The sequence below is a fragment of the Macrobrachium nipponense genome, chromosome 4, assembly GCF_015104395.2.
Source record: "Macrobrachium nipponense isolate FS-2020 chromosome 4, ASM1510439v2, whole genome shotgun sequence".
NCBI classification, from domain to species: Eukaryota; Metazoa; Arthropoda; class Malacostraca; order Decapoda; family Palaemonidae; genus Macrobrachium; species Macrobrachium nipponense.
Genome location: NC_061100.1, coordinates 80,214,791 through 80,237,747, shown reverse-complemented (window position 1 = coordinate 80,237,747; position 22,957 = coordinate 80,214,791). Strand labels below are relative to the sequence as shown.

Below are 22,957 nucleotides of genomic sequence, written 5' to 3'. Positions count from 1 at the left end.
GTGACGTTTCGATGCTGGGAACACGGACAGTGTCCGGTACACCACTTGGTGCTCGCTTCTGACGTCATCAGCGAGCCTTTTCGCTTTCCACTGCTAGTTGGTAACAATTATATCCGTCGAACATTGTTCGATCGTGTGAACGCACCTTAAGTGCCTTTGCTTTTCAACTTTCCACTGATAGAAAATAAGTGTGTGTGCGGGAGCGCGTTCACATAGGTTTATACATTTGTTTCCATTTGCAACTTCAAGCAGATATATCTTTGCCATGTCATTCTAATATTAGCGTGCCATAAGGACCACATATGAATGCTTTACTGATGTTCATTGATCTTTATTTCATTGTGGTTGTCAGGCAACAAACTTACAAGGAGACGATCATCATATATTATTCTGAAACCCGGTTTTAGTGATTCCGTTCATATTTCACTGATGATTTTTGTATTCATTCCAGGGTCAACTTAGTTTCAGTACTTAGCCAGCAAAGAAAAAAAAAAGAAAAAAAAAGTGGCAACACGTCATTAAGTCTAGTACCCGCCCATTGAACTCACTGCTTTTATGCAAGTAGTAGTAGTACTTGCCCTGCCTTCCAAGAGTTGAAAAATATGAACGTATATGGCAGGGGTTCCTAACCTTTTGATGACTCCAGGCTCCTAATGAATTGCCCAATATGGTTCCTTACCGACATTGCTTAATTAAGTCCACTTCAGTCTTATTTGTTGACAATATTACTTACTATACTTAGTTTAATATATACCTTAGATATGAATTGGTAGAAATAGAACATACAAGAAAATAAAAAAACATTTATAGTTTTATATAGTTATTTATTTACAAATTGTACTGGTATACATTGATACATTACAATCAAATATATATAAAATATCCGGAGATCAAGTCCCAAGGGGTATGGATCCCCCCTGTTAAGAACCTCTGGTATATGGTAATGGTCTCTTATCCTTTATAACTTATGATTGACAGACTGAGTGAGCCTTCCCCAACCCCGACGAGCTATAGAAATTTCGAGTTCTGTTTTCCATAATTTCTTCAAGACCCCCTTTTTATCAGAATTGAGTATTACTACTTTTTCTTACGCTGGATCAGGCATATCTATTTGTCCTTCGACTCCTAACTCCTCCATTCCTGGGGGTACTGGGGGGGTCGTTCAGCCCCCATCCTTTCGGCTAGTGTAGTAAGTCGTGCACTTTTCTTATAGGAATCTCATAACAATAATAATGATGAAATAATCATTCTACTTCATTTCAAACAGAATTACTTTTTTGCTGACTGACAAAAATATAGTTTAGTTTCCTCTTGAAGGATGGGTTACATCCCTGAATTATTATGTCAAGCTTGTTAAAAAGTTAAGTTTGTTAAAAAGTTAAGTATATCCTAGTTTAACCAGGCCACTGAGCTGATTAATAGTTGTCCTAGGGCTAGCCGGAAGGATTAGATGTTTTTTACGTGGCTAAGAACCAATTGGTTACATAGCAAGGGGACCTACAGCTTATTGTGGGATCCGAACCACATTATATCAAGAAATTAACTTCTAATCACCAGAAATACATTCCTCTGGTTCCACATTGGTAGAGCGGAGAATCGAGCTACGGACTACCGAATCTGTAGGCGAGCACTTAATCCACTCATCCAACGAGGAACTAAAGCTAGTGTTGTGTATGTATGCTTATAGATAGATAGATAAGTTCTCTAAATGTGGTCTAAGAGTTGTCTACGAGACTCTAACTGAAGATACCTTAAGTAAAAATATGAGATCAGCAAGAAAGGGCCAATTTCATTACGTGATAATAGTTTTACATCAGCGTGTATTGTACACAGGAAGAGAACACATAATCTGCCTTCCTTTGAAAGGCGATTCCCATGCTGCTCCTGAAGGTTATTCAGCACTAAGTAACGCATTCCAGAGACTTTCGGAAAAGAGAATAATTTTCCGTTACCAAAAGACCAACGCAAATGAATGAACCAGTAAATGATAACAGACGAACTGTTATTCAGTCCTATATCTCTTAGCAGTCGAACAAAGATGAACTTCCAAAATTGCACCCCGCTCCATCCCGACTTTGCTCTTTACTCAGGGGGACGCCAGACTCCTCGCTGTTAGCTGGAAAGCATGACCAGGCAATCGGTAAGTTTAACTGGCCCTGCTTAAAACAAATGCCTGTTTTCCTGGGTAATGGAAGTTTCGGTTGGAAGTGTCGATGAAAGCATTTAGTCACGACTTTCTGCAGATTTTTAATCACTTGTTCAACTTCGCCGATTTTTCAGTCTTGTAACAGACAAGCTAATGACTAACACTTTAGACCTTTAATAGCACTTGTTAGCAATAGCCACGGAAGCATTTATAGGAAGCAAAAGCCAAGACTTTGCAAAGGATACGAATTGTTTGCAAGAAGTGAGAACTACCTTGTACATTAGGCTAAAGACTGTATTCAAATTCATCAAGAACAGAAACAGATATTGCAGACCGCGCTCGAGTGTTAAAGCAATGGTTCAAACAAAAATGGTTAACTTTACAAAGAGATATATGAGCTTTCAGCGGAGAAGCGGATTGTTTATATAAAAATCGGATTTAACCTTCCAAGGACATGTGAATTAATGTTTTATACCTGTAGCCTTATGATACTGAAAGGAGAGCAAAGTGTAGATGCTGACTGTCGATAATATACGGATAGGAGAGAATTTGGTATTGAAAGTATTTATTTTCACCAAATTTTGTCTGACGTAAAATGAGTTACCTAATTATCAAATCCAGAGCAAGATTAAGAAGAGAAGAAGCATCTGGATGCAGATGGATAAAACACGAGGAATCCTGATGAAAAGGAAGAAAATGGGAAGAAAAAAATGTCCAGTGCACCAACATTAAGTACGACAGTTAGATTTCATGGGTTGTGCTGTCAGAATCATTCGGGATGTCAAGAGCAAAATGATGATGACTTATGAGATCGAACCCTAAAATCCGAGTGGTGGGGAAATGATAGACGTTTGAGAAATTGGGCCATAAATGTAGTCTTGCCCGTATCAACTAGAGTATAAGCAAAGGCAATATGACACATGCACTTGCATAGTGACCAGATCGAAATCTACGAATAACAAAATTATCCAGCAGCCTGAGGCTGCTGGATAATTTTGTTCAGCTACACTCCGTTCAAATTACTTTGCTTTTGAAAGATTATCGTGCCTTAAGGCATAAATCCGCCGTCTGAACACAGTTCCTGACATTATCTTGACTATATTTGTGTTATTGTATTGAACTCTTTTTCATCTGATAACAGAATGCATCAAATGTAAGTGTAACATAATATGTTCATGAACTGAAAACAATGAGAAGAGAAAGTAAGGTAGCGTAGCTCACCGATAACAAGGCGCTGCATTATGTCAGAAATGAACGCTTGAATTTATTATTTGCCTATTGAGCAGGTTAAGTAATTAACTCATATTCAAAATTGGTTATTGTTCGAAATTTAGGTTAGTCCAAGACTGTGTTTCAGGATGTACTTTGGATTCCCATACTGACTTCCTTGTATCCTTCATGGAGTTCACTTTTATTAATGTTTTATACAACCATAATATTGTGCAGATATTTTCAACTTTATGTGGAATCAGTTTCCTCGTATATACTGTCATAATATAATATATATGACTACTCTTATATATAATCTATATGCTTTATCTTTGAAAATAAATAAATTGGGATACCCCCATACACAGGGCCATATTTTTCTTAGGTTTCATATTTTATGGACACTGGATATCATCTGAAGCAAATAACAAGGGAATGCATATTTGTTACTAAAAGATTTTATATCAGTAGAAGACTATTAGTATAGTTAGAAAAAAAGTATATCTTAGTTTAACCAGACCACTGAGCTGAAGGAAGGATTAGATATTTTCACGTGGCTAGGAACCAATTGGTTACCTAGCAACGGGACCTACAGCTTAGTGTGGGATCTGAACCACATTATATCGAGAAATGAATTTCTAATCACCAGAAATAAATTCCTCTGATTCCTCGTTGGCAGAGAAGGGAAGTGAGCTCGGAATATCAAATTGGTAGGCGAGCATGTAACCACTCGTCCAATGAGGAACTAGTATGGTTTAAAGAAATCAGATTTCCTTAGGAAGGCGCTTATTTACAAAGTCATTCAGAACTTTTTGAATTTATCTGCATTTGTGAGACAGCTGAAAGAAATCAACTAAATTCAACTAAACAGTCGTTTAATTTCGCTTTTTTGTTGAATTACATAAAAAGGCGCAAAACGTTTTCTTCCTGGAATTTATGAAAAAATATTTCCTGTACACTTCCGGTCTCAAAACCCTAAGATATAATGATACACATTTTAAGTGCCTATAATCAAAGACCATAAAAGTATTCATATATCTGCGAATGCGAACATAATGCAGATAAACTCATAGAACATATGTCAAATAATGTGTGAAAGGTTAAAAAAAGCATGAACGTAGGAAGCAAACACGTTATTCAGTATTCTAGTTAAGAAAAGAAGCTGGCACATTTGTGATAAAACGTAACCAATATCTCACAAAAGAGAATTTGTGAATTGTCGTGAAAACCCGTCTCTCAGGAAGAATGATTTTATCGCGCTCCTGCTTAGTCACTATTTCGTGATTGCGTGTATGTTTGCGCTTTTATGTTATATTTGTCTCTGTGTTTTCACTGTATTCCCCTTCACCATTTCAAATGGTAATATCATTTTATTTATAAAGACAAATAGAATAATTGGTAAAAATGAAATTTGTAAGTTAACGCGGAATCGATTGATTAGCTTATAGACTAAACCCGACTGCCACCGTGCAGCGTTGCCACCGTGACTAAACGACTCAATGTCAGTGTTGCCAATGAAATTTCAGCCACAATTTGCCTCCGTAGGTGTCAAAGTTCTATCTGTAGGAGATGGATATTCGATTTGACTTTACAAATTTTTATACATATATAAACTTTTATTATCTAAGGATTAATTTTTATTTAAATTGAGATTTATATATATTTTATTTATAGTAATTTTTCATTATCAAAGCTTGATTGCCAAATTTTAAAGCATAGTTACAAAGTGCGGTTTTCTTACAAATATGTAGTCATAATCAGTGTGGCCACGGAGAGATGCCAGATATCGCTATTTGACCATGTTAGCAGCCAAAAACCACGAAACGGCAGTATGTTGCCATGTTGACTGAAGCATCACATTTGAAACATGAGGGAAAGAAACTGCTGTAAAGTACAGAGGGAGAACGAGGAGCAATTCATGCCCACATTAATTTAAATGTATTATGAGATAATCGAATTAATCAGCGTGTAAAGCATTGCTGGGATATTTATGAAATGCCACTGGAAGGAGTAAGATATGTATAGAGACAAACACTTACGAAAATTTCTATAGTTTATTTCAGCTTGAAAACCAAAACAGTAACCATTCATTTTTTTCAGCTTGCAATAACAAAAGTCGTTAAATTTTCATGGCATGTAATATCCTAAAAAAAATATTGTCAAGACACAAATCAATAACATAGTGGAGAGAAGACACCAGCGAATCAACCCCAACTGACAAATAAGACTCAGTCTTTCAGTGGGACTGGGAGAAGCTGTTATCGGTTTCGAAATAGATACTTATTTTATTTAACAAATAATCCCAAGACATAGTTAACTAAATGATAACATAAAAAGATCAAACTTAAAATTCTTATACTTAAAATTACCGACTTCCATTTTCCGGAAGGAGGGGATCAGTTGTGGTTACAATTTTCATTTTGATAAAGCAAGAATAGGGAAAAGAAATGCATTTAATCAAAGTGAAAAAATTAAATTAGAATTCCTACATTTAATAAAACGCGGAGCCTTCCCATTTGGCAAAAGGTCTGGAAACAGGAGGTTCATGGCGAGAGTCAAGACCCTCTTTTGTAAAAGGTGTATTCCAGGCAGAGCTCCTGGAACTCCAACGTCATTATTATTCGCAACCCTGGGAGCTCTAACAATGGGGAGTAAACGTAAAAGCTCTTTTAAAAAGAAAGGAAATTGCTCGACTGTTTCGATTAGAATAAAGAAACACGAGAGAATAGAAGGCACAAAGGGCCTCGATTCATGGAAATGGTTGAAAGAGAAAGAAAGGGAGGGAAGATCAGGAGGAGATGAAGACGAAAGGAAAGGAAGAAAAAATAACAAACCGAGAGCGCCGTGGTGGCCGCGCCTTCCTTTGCTTGGCATGACATTTGAATCGAGAATTTCTAAAGCTGGATCAGGGCAGAAATAGCGAAACAGAAGCAATAAAGGTAAGAGGGAACAACACCGATGAAGGAAAGCAGGATAAGATCGGCTTCAGAAAGGAAAAACAGCTTTGGGAAAGGAAGAATGGCCATGGAAAAGAAACACGTTGATGGAGAAAACAGTAGGAAAAGACAGTCAGTTACAGAAAGTCATGAACTAGTTCATGACGATTCACTGCGGAATAATGTGGTTATTAGAGAGAGAACCTCATTGGAAAGAATAAGATTGATGGGAAAGAAAAACAGTCACTGTGAAACGAAAGGAGGCTTAACCGAAGAATAGCAACCGATGGCAGGAACATTTTTTAGGAAAGAAAGTCATCAGCAGACAAAAAGGAAAGGAAGGAGTATGTCTCCGCTGAGCCATTTAAACTATATATAGGCCACCAGTTCCCATGAGTTCTGATGTCAACGTCGAAACCCAAGCCAGTCTCTGTGGCCTTGGCCTTTCGGTCTTCAAAGTGAATTTCAGTAAAGCAATTATTTAATGTATGAAATAATGCTCGTTGGTAATAGATCGCTATGTTCTCTTTAGGGGCTCCATTGGACCTGAGAGAATAGCCAGTACTGCGCAATGCATGATGCAATCTGCATTGAGATTGCTCAATGTCGTGTCTTTTTTTCTCTCTCTCTCATTTTAGTACGCAAAGCTTTTACATGAGTGATATCAAGAGTAGGGCGAATACCATTTGTTTTTCATTGTTTTGTAACTTTCCGCGGCTGTAATCTGTGCCCGTAGCGAGCCTGAAAAGATGCGTAGCATCATAATACTAAAATTATGAATTAACTGACGCTGTGATCTTAGTATATTGATGTAATGGATAATCATAGGAAAAGAGATGTGTATGATGCATCACAATATTTCATAAATTACCAATTTAGTATATTGAAGTTATTACCGTTAATATTCTTATGCAGTCTACACAAACAGATTTCATAATATAATTATATCACAATATCAATTTCATTGATTTTTTTAGGGGCACACGGGAATCTATAAGAATGCCCAATTGGTACAGAAGAGCAAAAAGGTTGGAAACCTTTGCTGTAGAGGAAAAGCCATGGAAAGATATTAATCATCAAAAGGACCACTTCTTAGGAGGAAGCTACATGGGGAAAAAACCAGATTGCCGCCAGGGAAATAAGCAAATTAAATAAGGAAATAAACGTCTGCGAAGATAACCAGTTAATAGAAAGAAGAATTAGTCATAAGGGAGAAACTGAGGCCTTTGAAAGGAGAAAAAATCCCTGATAAATAAAAGCAAATCTAAAATCAATAATGCGTTCCAAATATATATATATATATATATATATATATATATATATATATATATATATATATATATATATATATATTATATATATATATATAATTCTTCTCCTTTGTGACGAGACTTTACTGGTTTTATTTTCGTCCTTTTTATACTTCCTTTCAAGAACTGGGCTGAACAGGCGCATTATTTAAACTGCTCCATGACTCGCATGAAAGACATGATGCAGTAAAACACTCACTCACTCCACTGGCTGCGGGCCTCCATGGCTCTTTGCCGCTTCTACAAGATGCTTCCAACGACCACAGTGGTCCTGCGCAACATCCCACCAATCCCCCGGACCATCCACTACAAGCTTTGTCATGTCCCCTTTTATGTTATCAGACCATCTCATGCAGGGTCTTCCTGGAGGTCGTCTGCCCTCTTGTTGTCCTCTAGTAATCTGGCTTATCAGTCTATCCTCACGAGCCCTGGCCACATGCCCTGCCCATCTCAGTCTTTAAGCCATAATTGTGCTTGTTATCAGGGGTACTACTTCTGTCATTTCCCTCAGTTCATTATTGTGCCTTCTTCTCCATTGCCCCATCTCCGCATCAAAGACGGTCCACATATCCTTCTCAAGATTCCATTCTCAAACACTTCCAACCTTCGTTCCAGATCCTTTGTCAGCCTCCAAGTTCCACAACCATACGTTAACACAGGTCTAATAACGGTTCTCCTTGATAAGATATTGCTATTGAGAACTTTTGCTAAAGCCCAACTACATCTGGCTGCCATTGCTATTCTTATTTTTACCTCTTCCTCTACTCTAGTTTCAGCTGTAACTGTTGATCCAAGGTATTTGAAATTCTCGACAGCTTCCAACTCCATGTTTCCACGCTTGATGTTACCCAGAATCCTCTCTTGCCTTGTAACTTTCAAGATTTTAGTTTTTGCCTCATTTATTTCCAAGCCAACTTGATTTAAAACTTAGTGAGAAACTTAAGTAGAGATATTGGACTCAGAAATGTAGGATGACTCTTATTCTAAGAAAATGGACATAAAACTTAAACGATGATATGAGCCATAAAAAGGGCGCACAAAAGTTCTTACTAGCATCACATGAGAGTACATTTCATTTTATATTTGCAGCAAGATAGGGTCTGTGAAACAATAACTAAAAGCAACAATGATGTTAACTTTAGGACTGGGCAAGGATCCTAAAATCTTTGTGCTGAAATTACTTTGTTGTTTGTATCTGGCAGTAGAACCTCTTTGCTATTGAAATAGGTGCATATGCTGTATAACTTTGCTAATACAAACACCCCTGTGAGAGTCGATGCGTGCCTTCAGCATACATAATGTACATCAAATACAATTCCCATTATTACATTTTGGAAATTTGTATTCATAAATTATGCAGGAATACTTCAGCTCAGGTGAGATATTAAAACAAAAAACTAATAGAATAAATTTAAAGATACCTTTTAAAATTAGATTTGGCATCAGATTATTAGTGCCTTGAGTAAGACCATTTCCCGGATATGATTGCTAATAATGCTTATGCCGACCTTTTATGAGTAGATGGTTCTTTCATTGGAATTAGATATGAAACAAAAACTGTGCCACAAATTAAAATAAAAAATTTAATGGATTTGTGTTAAGAAACCTTGGCCATTTTTATGCATGGCCTTACCTAGACCTTTTGAGATTCACTACCAAAACAGACCTTGGGGCCAGCTAGAAAAATATGATAACGTTTAAGGGTAGACAAAAATCTCCAACCATCATTTAAGTGTTTGTGTTACGAAATTGTTTGAAATAAATAATACAACGAGTTCATCAAAGCAATAATAAAACTATCATGATTGTTAAGTCAGACAACTCAACAATGAATTAATATCTAATCATAAATATGAGTTTGTTTATATAAGAAGAGCATTGCTGTAATCAGTATGTGTATTGCATAAAAATTACCTTACAAGACAATGTAATAAACATTATCAAAATGTAATTCATAGCAGCTATTCAAATATGAAAATTTCTTTTTCATTTATTATGAGTTTTATTAGCAGACTTTTCCCCAAGCTCTTCTGTCAGTAAATTTCCCGACAAGACTTTCTTAATCAAGAGACCATACAATTATCTGATACTTTTATTAACTCTTAGAACAGAAAGTTTCATTTGACTTTGTTGATAGAAGAATGTGCTTACGCTACTCAGTTTGCTGAAACTACTGTCAACATAACGTTAGAAACAACTCCGTGTTGTATCACCACTGGTTCGTTCTTACAAATATACAGAAAATCTTTTACATAGAGAAATGTATTTGACTTTTCCGAGTTATTACGAAATGATAAAACTCTATTCATTTCTGCTGCATGTGTGTTAAGCATTAACTCACTTAATACAGTTCTTCACTCTTACCTGTGTGGTAAAGAAAGACGGTATTTTAATATTTGAGGTGGAATCCCTTACTTCGTCGTAAAGATCCGAGGGTGAAGGGTGATAGTAAAGCGATATTATTTGCTTCTCTTTATCCTCCAGCTCCATTATTATGCGTAGAACAATATACAAAATACAACATCGTATATAATACAATTATAAAAACATATGAGCATCGGAACTTAATCCACGATAAGGAATCATATCCTACATTCATGAGGTAGAACTCAAAGGATCGAAGCCTGTGTGTAGTACCCAATACTAAACACAATAATAATTGGTTATACTTATACCCTGTAATATTACGTTAATATGATGCATTGTTTTGTTATAGCTTTGAACTGAACGCTTCCGCGGAGCTAAGTTTTTCCGAGCTCGTTGGATATAAGTATCTTACATACATAACAATTTCCAATTTATAAGCATGAATATTACTCATTAGTTTTTTATACTTAAATCAAGGAGTGTACGTACCTTCGTTGGTGGTTTTCTCAAACGTTGTTATGAAGCAGTCCAAACTTCCTGTGCAGTTCCTATACTCGTAAATTGATGGTTGATATTACAATTCGACCTTAAAAGAATGGTCTTAGAATCCACTATCTTCTGATATGACAAGATCGAGTGTTGCTAAACTCGCTGATCATAATAGTAGTAGGCTACCAGGGTAATGTACATGTTGCTACTCTTAGCATTCATAAATGTAGTAGTTTTGTAGACATTTTCTGGCGGTGACTAGGTAAAATTTTATAAGTTGCCAATGAGACTCCAGCCAGCACTTTTCGCATGAAAAACCATTTTGGGGTTTCATGCAAAAATGACTATAGGAAATGAAAAGGCACTAATGAGCCTAAAAATACCAACCTAACGTAACCTGTGGGTGTTTACTGTTTACAATTTTGCTGTATCAGCTATGGATGTGGCCCCGGACCTTGGCCCCTGTTGTCTTACCTTATAAAACGTAATTTGATTTTTTTTTTCTTTTTATTTATCATTAACTCTTTTCGTTTATGGGGTTCAAAATAACGAGAAGGAAGATTTTTTTTTTTTTTTAAATCGTGCATTGGCAACTTGAAATAATACAGGTCACTTTACTGCAACTACAGCATAATTTGTATCCGATGTATTACAGCAATTTTTTCCTTTTCAATCTAAACTTAAACATTAAGATATATTTTCGTTGGCATATGAAATTGGATAAGCTTACCATTAAATTTAGTTTTCTATCGAGTAGAAACTCCATTCATAGAAAACTATCAACTCGTGTCAATTGAGCCAATACTAAAGGAAACAAATAAGTCCTCTTTCGAGAGCAGCTCTTAGTGAACCTTTCAAATCAGGAAAACTAATCACTTAAAGTAATTATGAAACGCTTATTATAGACTTAATAGAATTTAATTAAGTAGAAAATTAATACTTTTTATACGTAATTCTTAAAATGATCCTCCAACAATTGAAAACAATTGTCGGATCGGATAATCTATTCTATTGAGTTTCAGATTACTGCAGATGGCCTCTTTAACATGAAAAGGTTCAAAGCTAGGAAAGATACAGTTATTTTAATATGTAATCATTAATGCTAGTTATTACTTCACGCACTATTGTGATGTCTGTATGTAGGAATGTAATAGTTTTTCAGAGGTTTTAAACAGAGTTTATTCAATTACAACTACCAATTTTCTGAAACCAAAAATAATCAAGAAATTATTTTCAAGCTTTCCACTGTATAAGTATATGGAATCTAAAGGATTTTTAGATTACAGTCAATATGCATATAGGAAACACTTGGGTACCTGCGATGCTCTTTTGGACTTGACATATCATTTACAAAAGAACCTTGATAAGGATTTTGAGTGCAGAGTAGTTCAGATAGATTTTTGGGCTACTTTCGAGTTAGTAAATTGCAATGCACTTATTTATAAAATTTGGAATCTTACAGTGGGTGAATATGTTTTAGGATTACTTCAAGATTTCCTTACGGGTAGGCAGCAGCGAACTGCTGCGGATGGCATCTCTTAGGAACCAAGATCTATTGTGTCTGGTGTTTTTGGTCCACTGTTATTTTCAATGATCAGACCAGCAATGACATAGGGATTGGAAGCACCACCACTAAAGAAAACAGAGGGCAGAAAGTTGGACGTAACCGAGATGAGGATGCTTAGATGGATGAGCTGAGTAACCAAAATGGACATGGTTAGAAATGAACATATTAGGGGTACAATAAAGTCATTGAAGCATCAAAGAAAGTACAAGAGGCAAAGTTAAGATGGTATGGCCACCTGATGAGAAGAGAAGAGCAACACATGGCAAGAGAAGTGATGGACGTGGAGGTGGATGGAACGCGAAGGAGAGGAAGACCTAAGACCAGGTGGAGAGATTGCATTAGAGATGATATATGGGAGAAGGGAGCATGGGAGGAAATGACACAGGAAAGAGGTAGATGGAAGAGACTCATTAAAAACGGCGACCCCGAATAGGGATAAAGCTGGGAAGAAGAAGAAGACGACAAGTGATATGATTGTTGACATGGAAAACAAGCTTGCTCAGTATGCTAATGATGCAACACTTGTGGGTGTAGTAAAATCTCCACTTAAGAAAAATGATGCTGTTCTAAAGCTTCAATCGGGACATGGACCGGATCAGTGATTGGTGTAGGTGGGGTATGAGACTGAATTTCAGTAAAACAAAACCACTGTTATTAGCAGATCTCGTGCAGGTTTTCCATTCCAACCTCCCCTTCAGATGGATGAGAATTTGCTAAATGAATCTAAAGCTTTAACTATTCGAGGTGTAACCTCTGACTCACACTTTACTTTTGAGAAACTTCTAATGAAAGTTTCAGCAAAGACTGCATGAAAGTTAGGTGTTGTTCATAAGGCCTCATATATTTATAACAGTGATGAAATCAAAGCAACCTGTTTTAGGTCATTTATCCTTCCTTTGCTAGAATACTGTTATCCTGTGTGGATGTCTGCTTCTACCAGAGATTTATCTCTCCTAGATAGAATGGCGGCTCATGAGGGTTAGATTTCGTTTCCTAATATTAGCAATTATGACTTGGACCATCGACGAATGGTCTCTTGTTTGTCACTTTCATCACAGTTGTAAGTTACCAGAGATCTTTCACATCCACAAATGATTCCTGATACACTTTTCCTGTCGAGAGCAACTAGATTCGCTTAACAGGAGCATCAATATGTTGTACATGTGCCTCGCTTTCGACCTCCTCAGTTCCAGAGGTCCTGCATTCCTCACACCGGTGTCTGAGCAGATGGACTTAATCTTTTTGTAGACCTCTTAAATTGTACCCATGTTTCGTTTGAGAAGGTTACTAATTCTCCAGGTGTGTTAGATTCTAGGTACTTATTACCTTTATAATCCCTATCTGTCATTTATTCGACCCTTCCTTGTCCACTCAGTTTCTCATGTACGTCAGTCTGTTAAGTAAAGGACCCTTGAGTCGAAAGATCTCGCAGCTATTCCATTGTTTCACTTTCCTTCGTGGCTTCTACCTTCATTTATATATTCATCACGTTCCAAACTTCCGTGATTCAGTTATACTTTTTTTTAGGGGGAGGGGGCTATCATAGTCCTCCATTTCGACTGGGTGGTGTTCATCGTGTGGGGTTCCGGGTTGCATCCTGCCTCCTTAGAAGTCCATCACTTTTCTTACAATGTGCACTGCTTCTAGGAGCACATTCTTCTGCATGAGTCCTGGAGCTACTTCAGCCTCTAGTTTTTTCTGGATTCCTTTTCAGGGATCTTGGGATCGTGCCTAGTGTTCCTATGATTATGGGCATAATTTCCACTGGCATATCCCGTATCCTTCTTAGTCCTATTTTCAGGTCTTTATTCTTATCCATTTTTTCCCTTTCTTTCTCTTCAACTAGGTGTCCCATGGTATTGCGACATCAATGAGTGATACTTTCTTCTTGATTTTGTCAATCAACGTCACGTCTGGTTTATTTGCACGTATCACCCTATCTGTTCTAATGTCATAGTCCCAAAGGATCTTTGCCTGATCGTTTTCTATCACTCCTTCAGGATGGTGCTCGTACCACTTATTACTGCAAGTCCAATATGATTTGCAAATTTGAATCCCCAAGATGTCTTGGTAGTTACGTTGGTTCATCACAGTGATTGTTCGTTATTACAGCCACTTGGGTTTGAGCTACAGAAATGGTTCACGATTTACTAACCCCGAATTTTTTAGCATTAGAAATCATGCCGTTAAATGCAAGATTAATGCTGATGAAAAACACTTTGACTTAATTGGAAATACGAAACAATCTGCCTACTTAACGACCCTTGAGTCTTGTTTATTAAGCGTCATACACTTCTAAACTCCACCGTGTCGTCTTCTCTGCAGTTTGCACTAGGCGGCTTCAGTGTTCTCTGGGCATGCGTGAGGTTGTAGTCTCTCTTCGTCGTTTCCTTTTTTATAATCAGGTTGGCTTAACAATTCTTTCTTCTTTTTGCTTCTTATAATTTTTTTTAATTTTAAAGAATTTTATTACTTTTTTAATTTAACTTTTATTTTTGAGTTAAGAGAATTATGGAGTTTTCATTTTTACAGACCGATGATGTGTTCAAGTAGCACGAAAAGTGAACAATAAATATGTAACTGTAGTACTGTTGTTGACTGTCGCCTTCTTTTGGCTCCTGCTTGCTGATATATAGTATATATATATATTATATATATAAATATATATATATATATATATATATATATATAGTATATATATATATATATATACTATATATATATATATATATATATATATATAATGCTTACAAAATATAAAGCGTACGATAATTTCACAGTAATTACATTGAAGTGCGATACTTTTTGAACCTTTGTACGATCCTACGGTCTTGGGCTTATGGCAACGCTGCCCGGGACTTTATCAGCTAAGCAAGATCAGTTGGATACCACTTTCCTGACAGTTTGTACGTAAAATATACTCTCTCCGTCATCTTGTATTGACTTTTCCAAATTTCAGCCCAACGTACTATCGAGCGCGTTTTCAATAACATCTTGGTAGTTATTTTGATGAGATTTGGTATCGTTAATCGCTATGAACGCGTTATTAGAATGGCGGCTCTTCGTGCTCCTGTTTGTGATGCCGTCTGTGCAGTCGGAGGCTGATCGAGGGAAGACTTGTGAAGCGGACCATCCGTATACAGATGGGTTGGTCGTCTATAGTGAGCTTTTACTTGGTTCTGTTAAAGAAGGTGAGTCAAAAACAAAGCAACTTATGTCAGGGAGTGTATTTTCTCATATTACACAGCCACTGCCTAATGACGATAATTTACTGAAAGTGGTAAATCTGTATAGAGTTCAGAAAACTTCATGCCATTCAACCCATAGAAATGCATATAGAACTTTGGAAATATAACTTGAGATCAAAATCCCTGTTTTCGAGAACCTGCTAACTAAAGCGCATATCGCGTAGTCTCTGATCTTGCCTGAGGCCAGGCTAAACCTAAACATTTTCGTAGTGGGTGGGCACTGGACATTTTTTTTATTTCTAAAAATCATGCGGTACACTGTAGGCCAAGGTATATATCCCTTGCTCTAAGGCCTAAGCAATACTTAGGGTTCTTTGCAGTGTGCGTTCGGCCCCTAGCTGCTACCACTTTCGTTCCTTTTGCTATACCTCCTTTCATATTCTCTTTCTTCATCTTACTTTCCCCCCCTCTCCAATATTTGATTCATAGTGCAACTGCGAGGTTTTTCTCCTGTTACACCTTTCAAACCTTTACTTTTAGTTTCCATTTCAGGGCTGAATGACCTCATAAGTCCCAGTGCTTTGCCTTTGGCCTAAATTCTATATTCAACTCAACTCATTAAATCCCATGGAAAGCTGGAGAATTTATTTATTAGTAAAGAACTTCATTCACCGAACACTACAGATTCAATCTAATTTGTTTTTAGCAAAATGTAATATAGTTTATATTGTATGTGCGATGTAGCTTAAATTTCATGGTATCGTTAAAAAAAGATCACTCCTTTGCCGTCAGTCTGAGAATCGTTATTGAAGTGGCGCTGACGAATGATAATAAGGCTGCTAAAAGGCGGGAAACAAGATAGGCAAAGGAGTTGATGCGATTACTACAGAGATATTGCATTATGCTTCATTTTTTTTTTTTACTCTAGTAGATGAAATTATATTGTAAGAAATTATTAGAACCTGCGAGATCAGTCGGAGGCTTGGAGGGACGGAGTAGTAGGTACTTAGGCTAGAGTTCACTGTGATGTGGTAATTTTTTTTTTTTTTTTTTTTTTTTTTTTTTTTTTTTTTTTTTTTTTTTGGGTGATAGGTAAGATGGGTGAAAGAAGAGTGAGGGCAGTTAGCTAGCTAACCATGGTAGGGAATACTTTGGAAAGTTAAGTATTAAAGTTCGACAGATCTAAACTGATAGATTGTTTTCGTCTTTGGGTAAAAACCCTGTGGCCACATTTACCAGTATCCAGTTTTAAATACCTTACTTTATAACACATGAGTCAATAAATCGGTAGTTTAAAGTTTCTAGCATGTTTTGTTGGACTTAAGCGTTCACATATTGTGATTATAATTTTATTTTTAAATAAAATGAGAAATCGCATTTATAAACGTGACAGCTGTTTCAAAAAACGTTGCCACTTTTCCTGTTACCTTTGACAGGTGATATGCAGGTGGGCCAAGCCTATTAAACCATGAAATTTAAAGGAATTACTCTCTTAGCTACCCTTTGTATAAGCCCACCGCCCGGTCTAGCTGAGAAACTCTAGCGCCAAAAAGAATGACTTCTTGCTTTAACAATAGTCAGTAGGAACATGAATTTACTCCTACAGAAAGCACGCTGTGAAACGGGCAAATGCAGTTATGCATTCCGAAAACTTGCCAACAGGCGATGCTGCAAAAAGGATAGCTGTTATTAAAGTAAGATCATCTGACGACGAAGATTCTTCGTAATTTACATTTTGTATAGAATCATATTATTACAATTCTTGCGATAATTATTGTAAAAAAATTTTTTTCTCCCAATAATGAGTTTATGTGCAACAACCTTATTAAAAGTAAAAATTGTTACACGCATTAGACCGTGAGTGAAAAGGAAATGAAATTCAAGTAAATCATAACTTGATGAATTAGAATGAGGGGGAAACCTAAAATGAAGAGCAATGAAATCCAAAATATTACAAACTTGTTTAGGAAATGGATAGTATGGCAGACGGAAAATTCAAATAATAAAAAAGAATAAATAGAAGTAATCTACTGGCAAGATTATAAGAAAATGTCATAATACATACATACTGAATGGCAATTGCCGATTTTTATTACTTTCAATGAAAAACATCATCATATACAATATGTAATATAAGCAAAATATAAGGGTATAAGTCATAACAAATATAAAAATAAATAGTCTTAAAAGTAATAACCAAATAGAATAGGGATCGAGTTTACGGATTAGGATTTATACGGTCAGTTTCATTAGGTACTGTCCCAAATATTGCCTCCCTGGGAGATGGGTGAGGACTCAAGAAGGGGATGATTTAAAGGTTAAGAGAGAACCGGCACCAGGGTTTTTCTCAAGGAAGTAAACAATCTATCAGTTTAAATCTGTCGGACTATAGTAAGAGTAATGCAGTGTGGTTTCAAGAACAGTATATTGACTGACACGTTTGATTAGAAATATACTGCATTGGCGAAGAAATTAAATATCAGTACGAATATTTTCACCGGGTAATTTATGAAGCTGTTTGAAAGATGATTAGTTTCATGCGAAGTTTATAAGGCTCGGCCTACTTTGGAAGACTCAAATGACGACAGTAATACCTTTAAATTGCTTTTATTTAACCGTATTTTCTCTCTTATTATATGATTCAAAAATCAGTTTTCCTACTTTCTTAAGTACTTTGACGAAAGTTTTGAACCTTTAGGGCAGACCGATTTTTATGAGAAATTCCTTCTCTGATCTTGATGTTGCTCAGTTCCGAAAAATGTGTTTAGCGGGATTTACATAAGTTGGAGATGTCAACAACATATAAATGAAATAATGTAGGATCAAACTATAAAGCATTTAGCCCTATTATATAAGTTAGAAATGTGTTTTACTTCTCCGGTCAATGCGAGGGACGCTTGTTAGGGAAAACCGGGTGTGGCATCATTTCCTGCAGAGACTGATAAGATGTCGGTACCGGACGTGTTGAGTGTCATTGCTGTTCGTTGTCGAGCCGACGATTTCGTAACGGGCGTCATTTATATCTGACTTTCGATTAAAAACTCAAACTCCTGCCTTTCCTATTACAGAAGCCGCTTGAAACTTTCGCTACGACCATTTGAATTAGACTTGTGTATGATTTAGTCTTGTGTATGATTTGTACCGATGTGGAGAGGGTGGGCAGGCAGGTTTTTAAAAACTTTTTTCAAAGAATGGAGAAGGAATGAATATGCAGTTACCTGTCTCATTGATGACAATAAGCAAAATAGGCATTTCAGACCAAAGGAATGAAGCAAAATCATTTTTCATGTCGCTACAGATCTGAAATGAAATAGTATCACGATCCACAAATCCGATATTGACAGATTTGACTTGAAGAATAAGGCTGGTTTTCATGAGCCTATTATACCAAAAAGGGGACAGATTCATCATTACTATGGACCTTGTTTCTTAGGGCTACCTGAACAACTGAACTGTCAGGACTAACTTTTCTATCACATATTATAAGCAAAATGAAAATAAAACTTTTGAACTTCACTCCACGGGTCTAGTGCCTCACATTATACCACTTTAGCTAACAAAACTAAGGTGGGAGGATATGTAAGTAAATTGTTTGTTTTTCATGTTATTATAAGAACATGGTACTCATTCTAGGTCAAATTTAACCTCACTTTTGTTTACAGAGATAACACGACTCATGGAGGAGTGCAACCTCACAAAGAGATCTGGAACCATAATCACTAAAGGTATGATTAATCTGCAGATTAAGGAAGAGAAAGAGCCATTGAGATAATGTAAAACAAATGATGTTTCCTTTTAGTTAAACTATGAATGTAAGAGGACATGTTAGTGAATGTTTTCCTCAGTAGATGTCTGTAGTTCATTTTGTCCAAATTTGAAGACACCAGAGGAGTTTGGGGAATGGAGAGAAGTCCTGAATATCTTAGCCGCAGGTAAGTTTCATGGCTAAAATTCATTTGTTCCAAATTTGAAGACACCAGAGGAGTTTGGCGAATGGAGAGAAGTCCTGAATATCTTAGCCGCAGGTAAGTTTCATGGCTAAAATTCATTTGTCCTTACAGAGTTTCATTTTTTCTCTGATTCGGTAGCGGTCTTAGTACCGGTTGAGGGTTGGTGATTCGTAATTTTTCCTTGAACAGCTTTCAAGGGCAAAGTCAAGTCCAGTTGCAAAAATATGATAGCTGAAGGCCTTTGCAATGGCTTGAGTTGTTAAAAGGAGGGTAGAAGTAGGTGGGTAGCAGATGTTTTTGCCCCTCGATTTACTGAAGGCATTTTGCTCTTGCTCATCCAATTACGTACTATTCTGTCACCACCTCTGTTGTTATTATTATCATTATTATTATTGTTTCAACAAACAAATGACTTATTACAGTCCATGAAGCAGAAAACTTTCAGTGTGGCATAGGTTGCTTTTCCTCATTTCGCTGTTGGATGTTTCTGTTCGCCAGAATAGATGCTTAAAACACTAAAGTAAAAATTTAAAAAATAAAAGCAGAAACTTATGTAGGTCTCCCGTCAAGTAAACAATATTAAAGTTAATATACGTAAATTTTTCAGATGTGCTGTACCTTATATAAGTTTGTATTATTATCAATTTTATAATTATTATTACTAGGGATGGATGACTGTCTAAACACTAAGGAAGGTATTGAAAATGACATACTTGCCATGACTAACGAAAAGGAAAACTTGATAAGGGAAATGCACAGACTCCAGTCGCTGCACTCCACGCTGGTGCAAGATCAACGCTCCATCAAGCAAGCTTTAGAAATGTGAGTTGTGAGGAACTTTAGACCTTATTTTAGTTTGATGCATAGATGGTATGACACGTTTTTATTACTAACGTTTCTCAAGTGTTGTACGGTTGCTGTACCAAAAGTCTGCTTATCTAATGCACTGAGCTATACCAAAACAACCATACTGTGTAGCCCGTGATTCGTCCTCTCCAAAATGTCCTTTCTTCTCTAATCAGGCTGACTTACTCCACTGGCCTCGCTTTTCTTATTTTCAGCCCTCATTGCATCTTGAATTAAGTGGTTTTTTAATTTGGTATATTATAAGTCCTTTCTGCTTTCACATTTTTCATCATTCTCCCTCACTGACCTCCCTGCTAACCGTAATTCTCTTTGGCGGTGGATTTTTTGTCGTTATAATTTTTGGTAGTGATCTGTGGTTTTACGAGCCAAAGAGGTGGGTATTGTGGTTCTTTTGGTGTTATGGCTCTTGGGGGGTGGCACTACTGTATTGTGGTTTTATGGGTCCTTATGAAGGTGTTGTATTTTTATATTCACCAGTGGTTATGTTTGGCGGTATATAATTGTTGAATTGTGTTTTTTGTGGTTTATATCCCGACTAGGTGGTTATGTAGTTTTATATGCATGTGGCAGTATCATGAATGAGTTATGTTTTCAAGGATAATTTTTGGGTACCTTTGAGGATGTCCTAGGGATAATTTTGAGGAATATGGTTCTATAGTTTCAGTAAAGATTTTTGGGAAATTCCATAACGGTACATACTCCATTTTATATGGAAAAGTGCTGAATTATATATATGTTTTTTTTTTCTCTCCTTATAGATTTTGTAATGGGAAAAGTTGAATTATTATTTTTTTTTTCTCCTACAAGGGAAACTTGTAATCGGGGTTAAGCTTTACATAGCATTTCTATTATAGACAGGAGGTAGAATTCATCTGGGTATATGTGTAAGATAGAAGGGATATTTGGCATTATATTTGACGGAGGTTAACTGTATAAACATTAGAGGGGTTTTGCTGTATAGGCATTGTGGGGGTTTTTGATAGTATTTTTGTCAGATATAGGATTACTTATGAGGATTTAGTGGGTAAAGATCATATTTTGCTTTAGTGAGGAATTTTTAATAATTGACCATGAGATTGGGTATATTAGTTGATGACAGATTCGTGTGTTAAAGCAATACTTTAGTTATTCTATGATCATGTAGACTTTTCAAATACGGAGAGACAATGACTTTAGAGAATTCCCAACTTCATGCGATGGTGACGACGGAAACAGCTTGGTTCTACAGTACCAGAGGTCGGATCTACACACGAGCGGCGCTGTTACGGATCGCCTTTGCAATGAACGAGATTTCGGTGGATCGTCTCAGGATACATTCTGGGACAAATCAGGAGTTTACAATCTTCTACGAGGTGGGTGCGAGATGCACTTGCATGGGAGTCATGCGATATTTCAACTTGACAACGAGGTGACGGTTACGATTCCTTCATTGGAAAACGTCGAATCTACAGTTCAGTGACAGGGGTGTTGGATACACCTACAAGGGTCGCAGACGCTGAATAATGGTGCATGCTGAGTTGTTTTGGGATGGTTCACGTGCTCAGCTGGGATCTACAATTATTCGACAAAGGTGTTCATGAAACACTTACATGGAAAAACGAGGCGGTTCAATTAAGTTCCGCCTACATGAGAGACAGGTACGGTTCCACCGCTAGAGGATAATTATGAGGATGAATTCTTCTTCGACAAACGCTACACAGTTCCAGTGATTGCGGTTATGGTATCCATAATGATAGTCGAAATATGTGTTATAGGGGCTATCTTGCAAACATTATGAACTAGTATATACCAGTTGCCGATGTGGTGTGCGACAGGAGTGCACAAAAGACATAGGTGGCCGAGCCATTTTAACCCTTTCATGTCCAACTGACGTAATAGTACATAAAAATACTGTATCCTGTATCTATCCAACTGACGTAGCGGTACATAAAATTTACCGAAATTTTTCGTTCGTGTGGTAGTGGCGTTTTTTTTTTTATTTTCGGACAAGTAGCGATTTCCATAGGCTAGATCATACCTTGGACCGTGTATCTCGGGTATCAATATGCCAGCAAAGTAGTTCCTGTACTGCGCATGCTCAAATCCCTGGCGTAGTAAAATTCTCACAATGAAATCAGCTGATCGCACCGACACTTCCCTCTCAATGACCCACGTGCCAGCTCTTGTTTGTTTACACAAGTGTTTGTTTACATGGTTACGTCATGCAAGAACAATAGTTTTCCAACATGCATTCGTGTAGTTTTTATGGTAAAAGTAACGGAAAACGCGTTAGTGCATCCCATAAGAGACGATTAAAGTTTCGGCAGGGCTCTGAATCTCCAGAAGATGCCAAGATAAGGAGGCTTCTAATGGACTATGACTTTCCTTGGAAGGCTCGTAGGATTAACCTAACCCCAACCAAGCAAGCCATGGAACTACTTCGTCTGGAGTAGGAGGAAGAAATCCGCCTGTTATGTATAGCTTTTGAGCTACGAACAATAATGTTGACAACAGTAACATTTTTTTTCGTTTCGATCAACTTATAATGTCAAAATGAAACTGTTGCTGTTACCAAAGCCATTTTTCTTAACTCTCCCTTTATTCATCAACTTATCCTCTACATTTTCGTATATTTACACAGTAATTTCTATGAAAAATAACCGAGATAGGGCTCTTCAAAAAATTGTTATTCTAGCGATAAATGTTGACAACGGTAACATTTTTTTTCGTTTCGATCAACATATAACGTCAAAATGAAACTGTTACCGTTACCAAAGCCATTTTTCTTGACTCTCCTTTATTCTTAACAAGCTTTTCTTCTACATTTTCGTATATTTACAAAGGAATTTCTATAAAAAAAAAAAAAAAAATAACCGAGATAGGGCTCTTAAAAAAAAAACAAAAAAAAAAAAAAAAAAAAATTTCTAGCGATAAATTCCACCATGCGCC

The 22,957-nt window shown here is 36.7% G+C and overlaps 1 protein-coding gene across 1 annotated transcript in view; it reads left to right on the top strand.

Moving 5' to 3' along the window:
• The first annotated feature begins 14,905 nt into the window (after window positions 1–14,905).
• The window catches only part of LOC135210973 (techylectin-5B-like), a 110,152-nt gene continuing 102,100 nt past the window's right edge, over window positions 14,906–22,957 (top strand). The window contains exons 1-3 of the mRNA XM_064243963.1: window positions 14,906–15,215; window positions 18,875–18,937; window positions 19,828–19,984. Coding sequence (XP_064100033.1) covers window positions 15,059–15,215; window positions 18,875–18,937; window positions 19,828–19,984 — 377 coding nt within the window. The 5' untranslated portion in view covers window positions 14,906–15,058. The remainder of the gene's footprint in view (window positions 15,216–18,874; window positions 18,938–19,827; window positions 19,985–22,957) is intronic.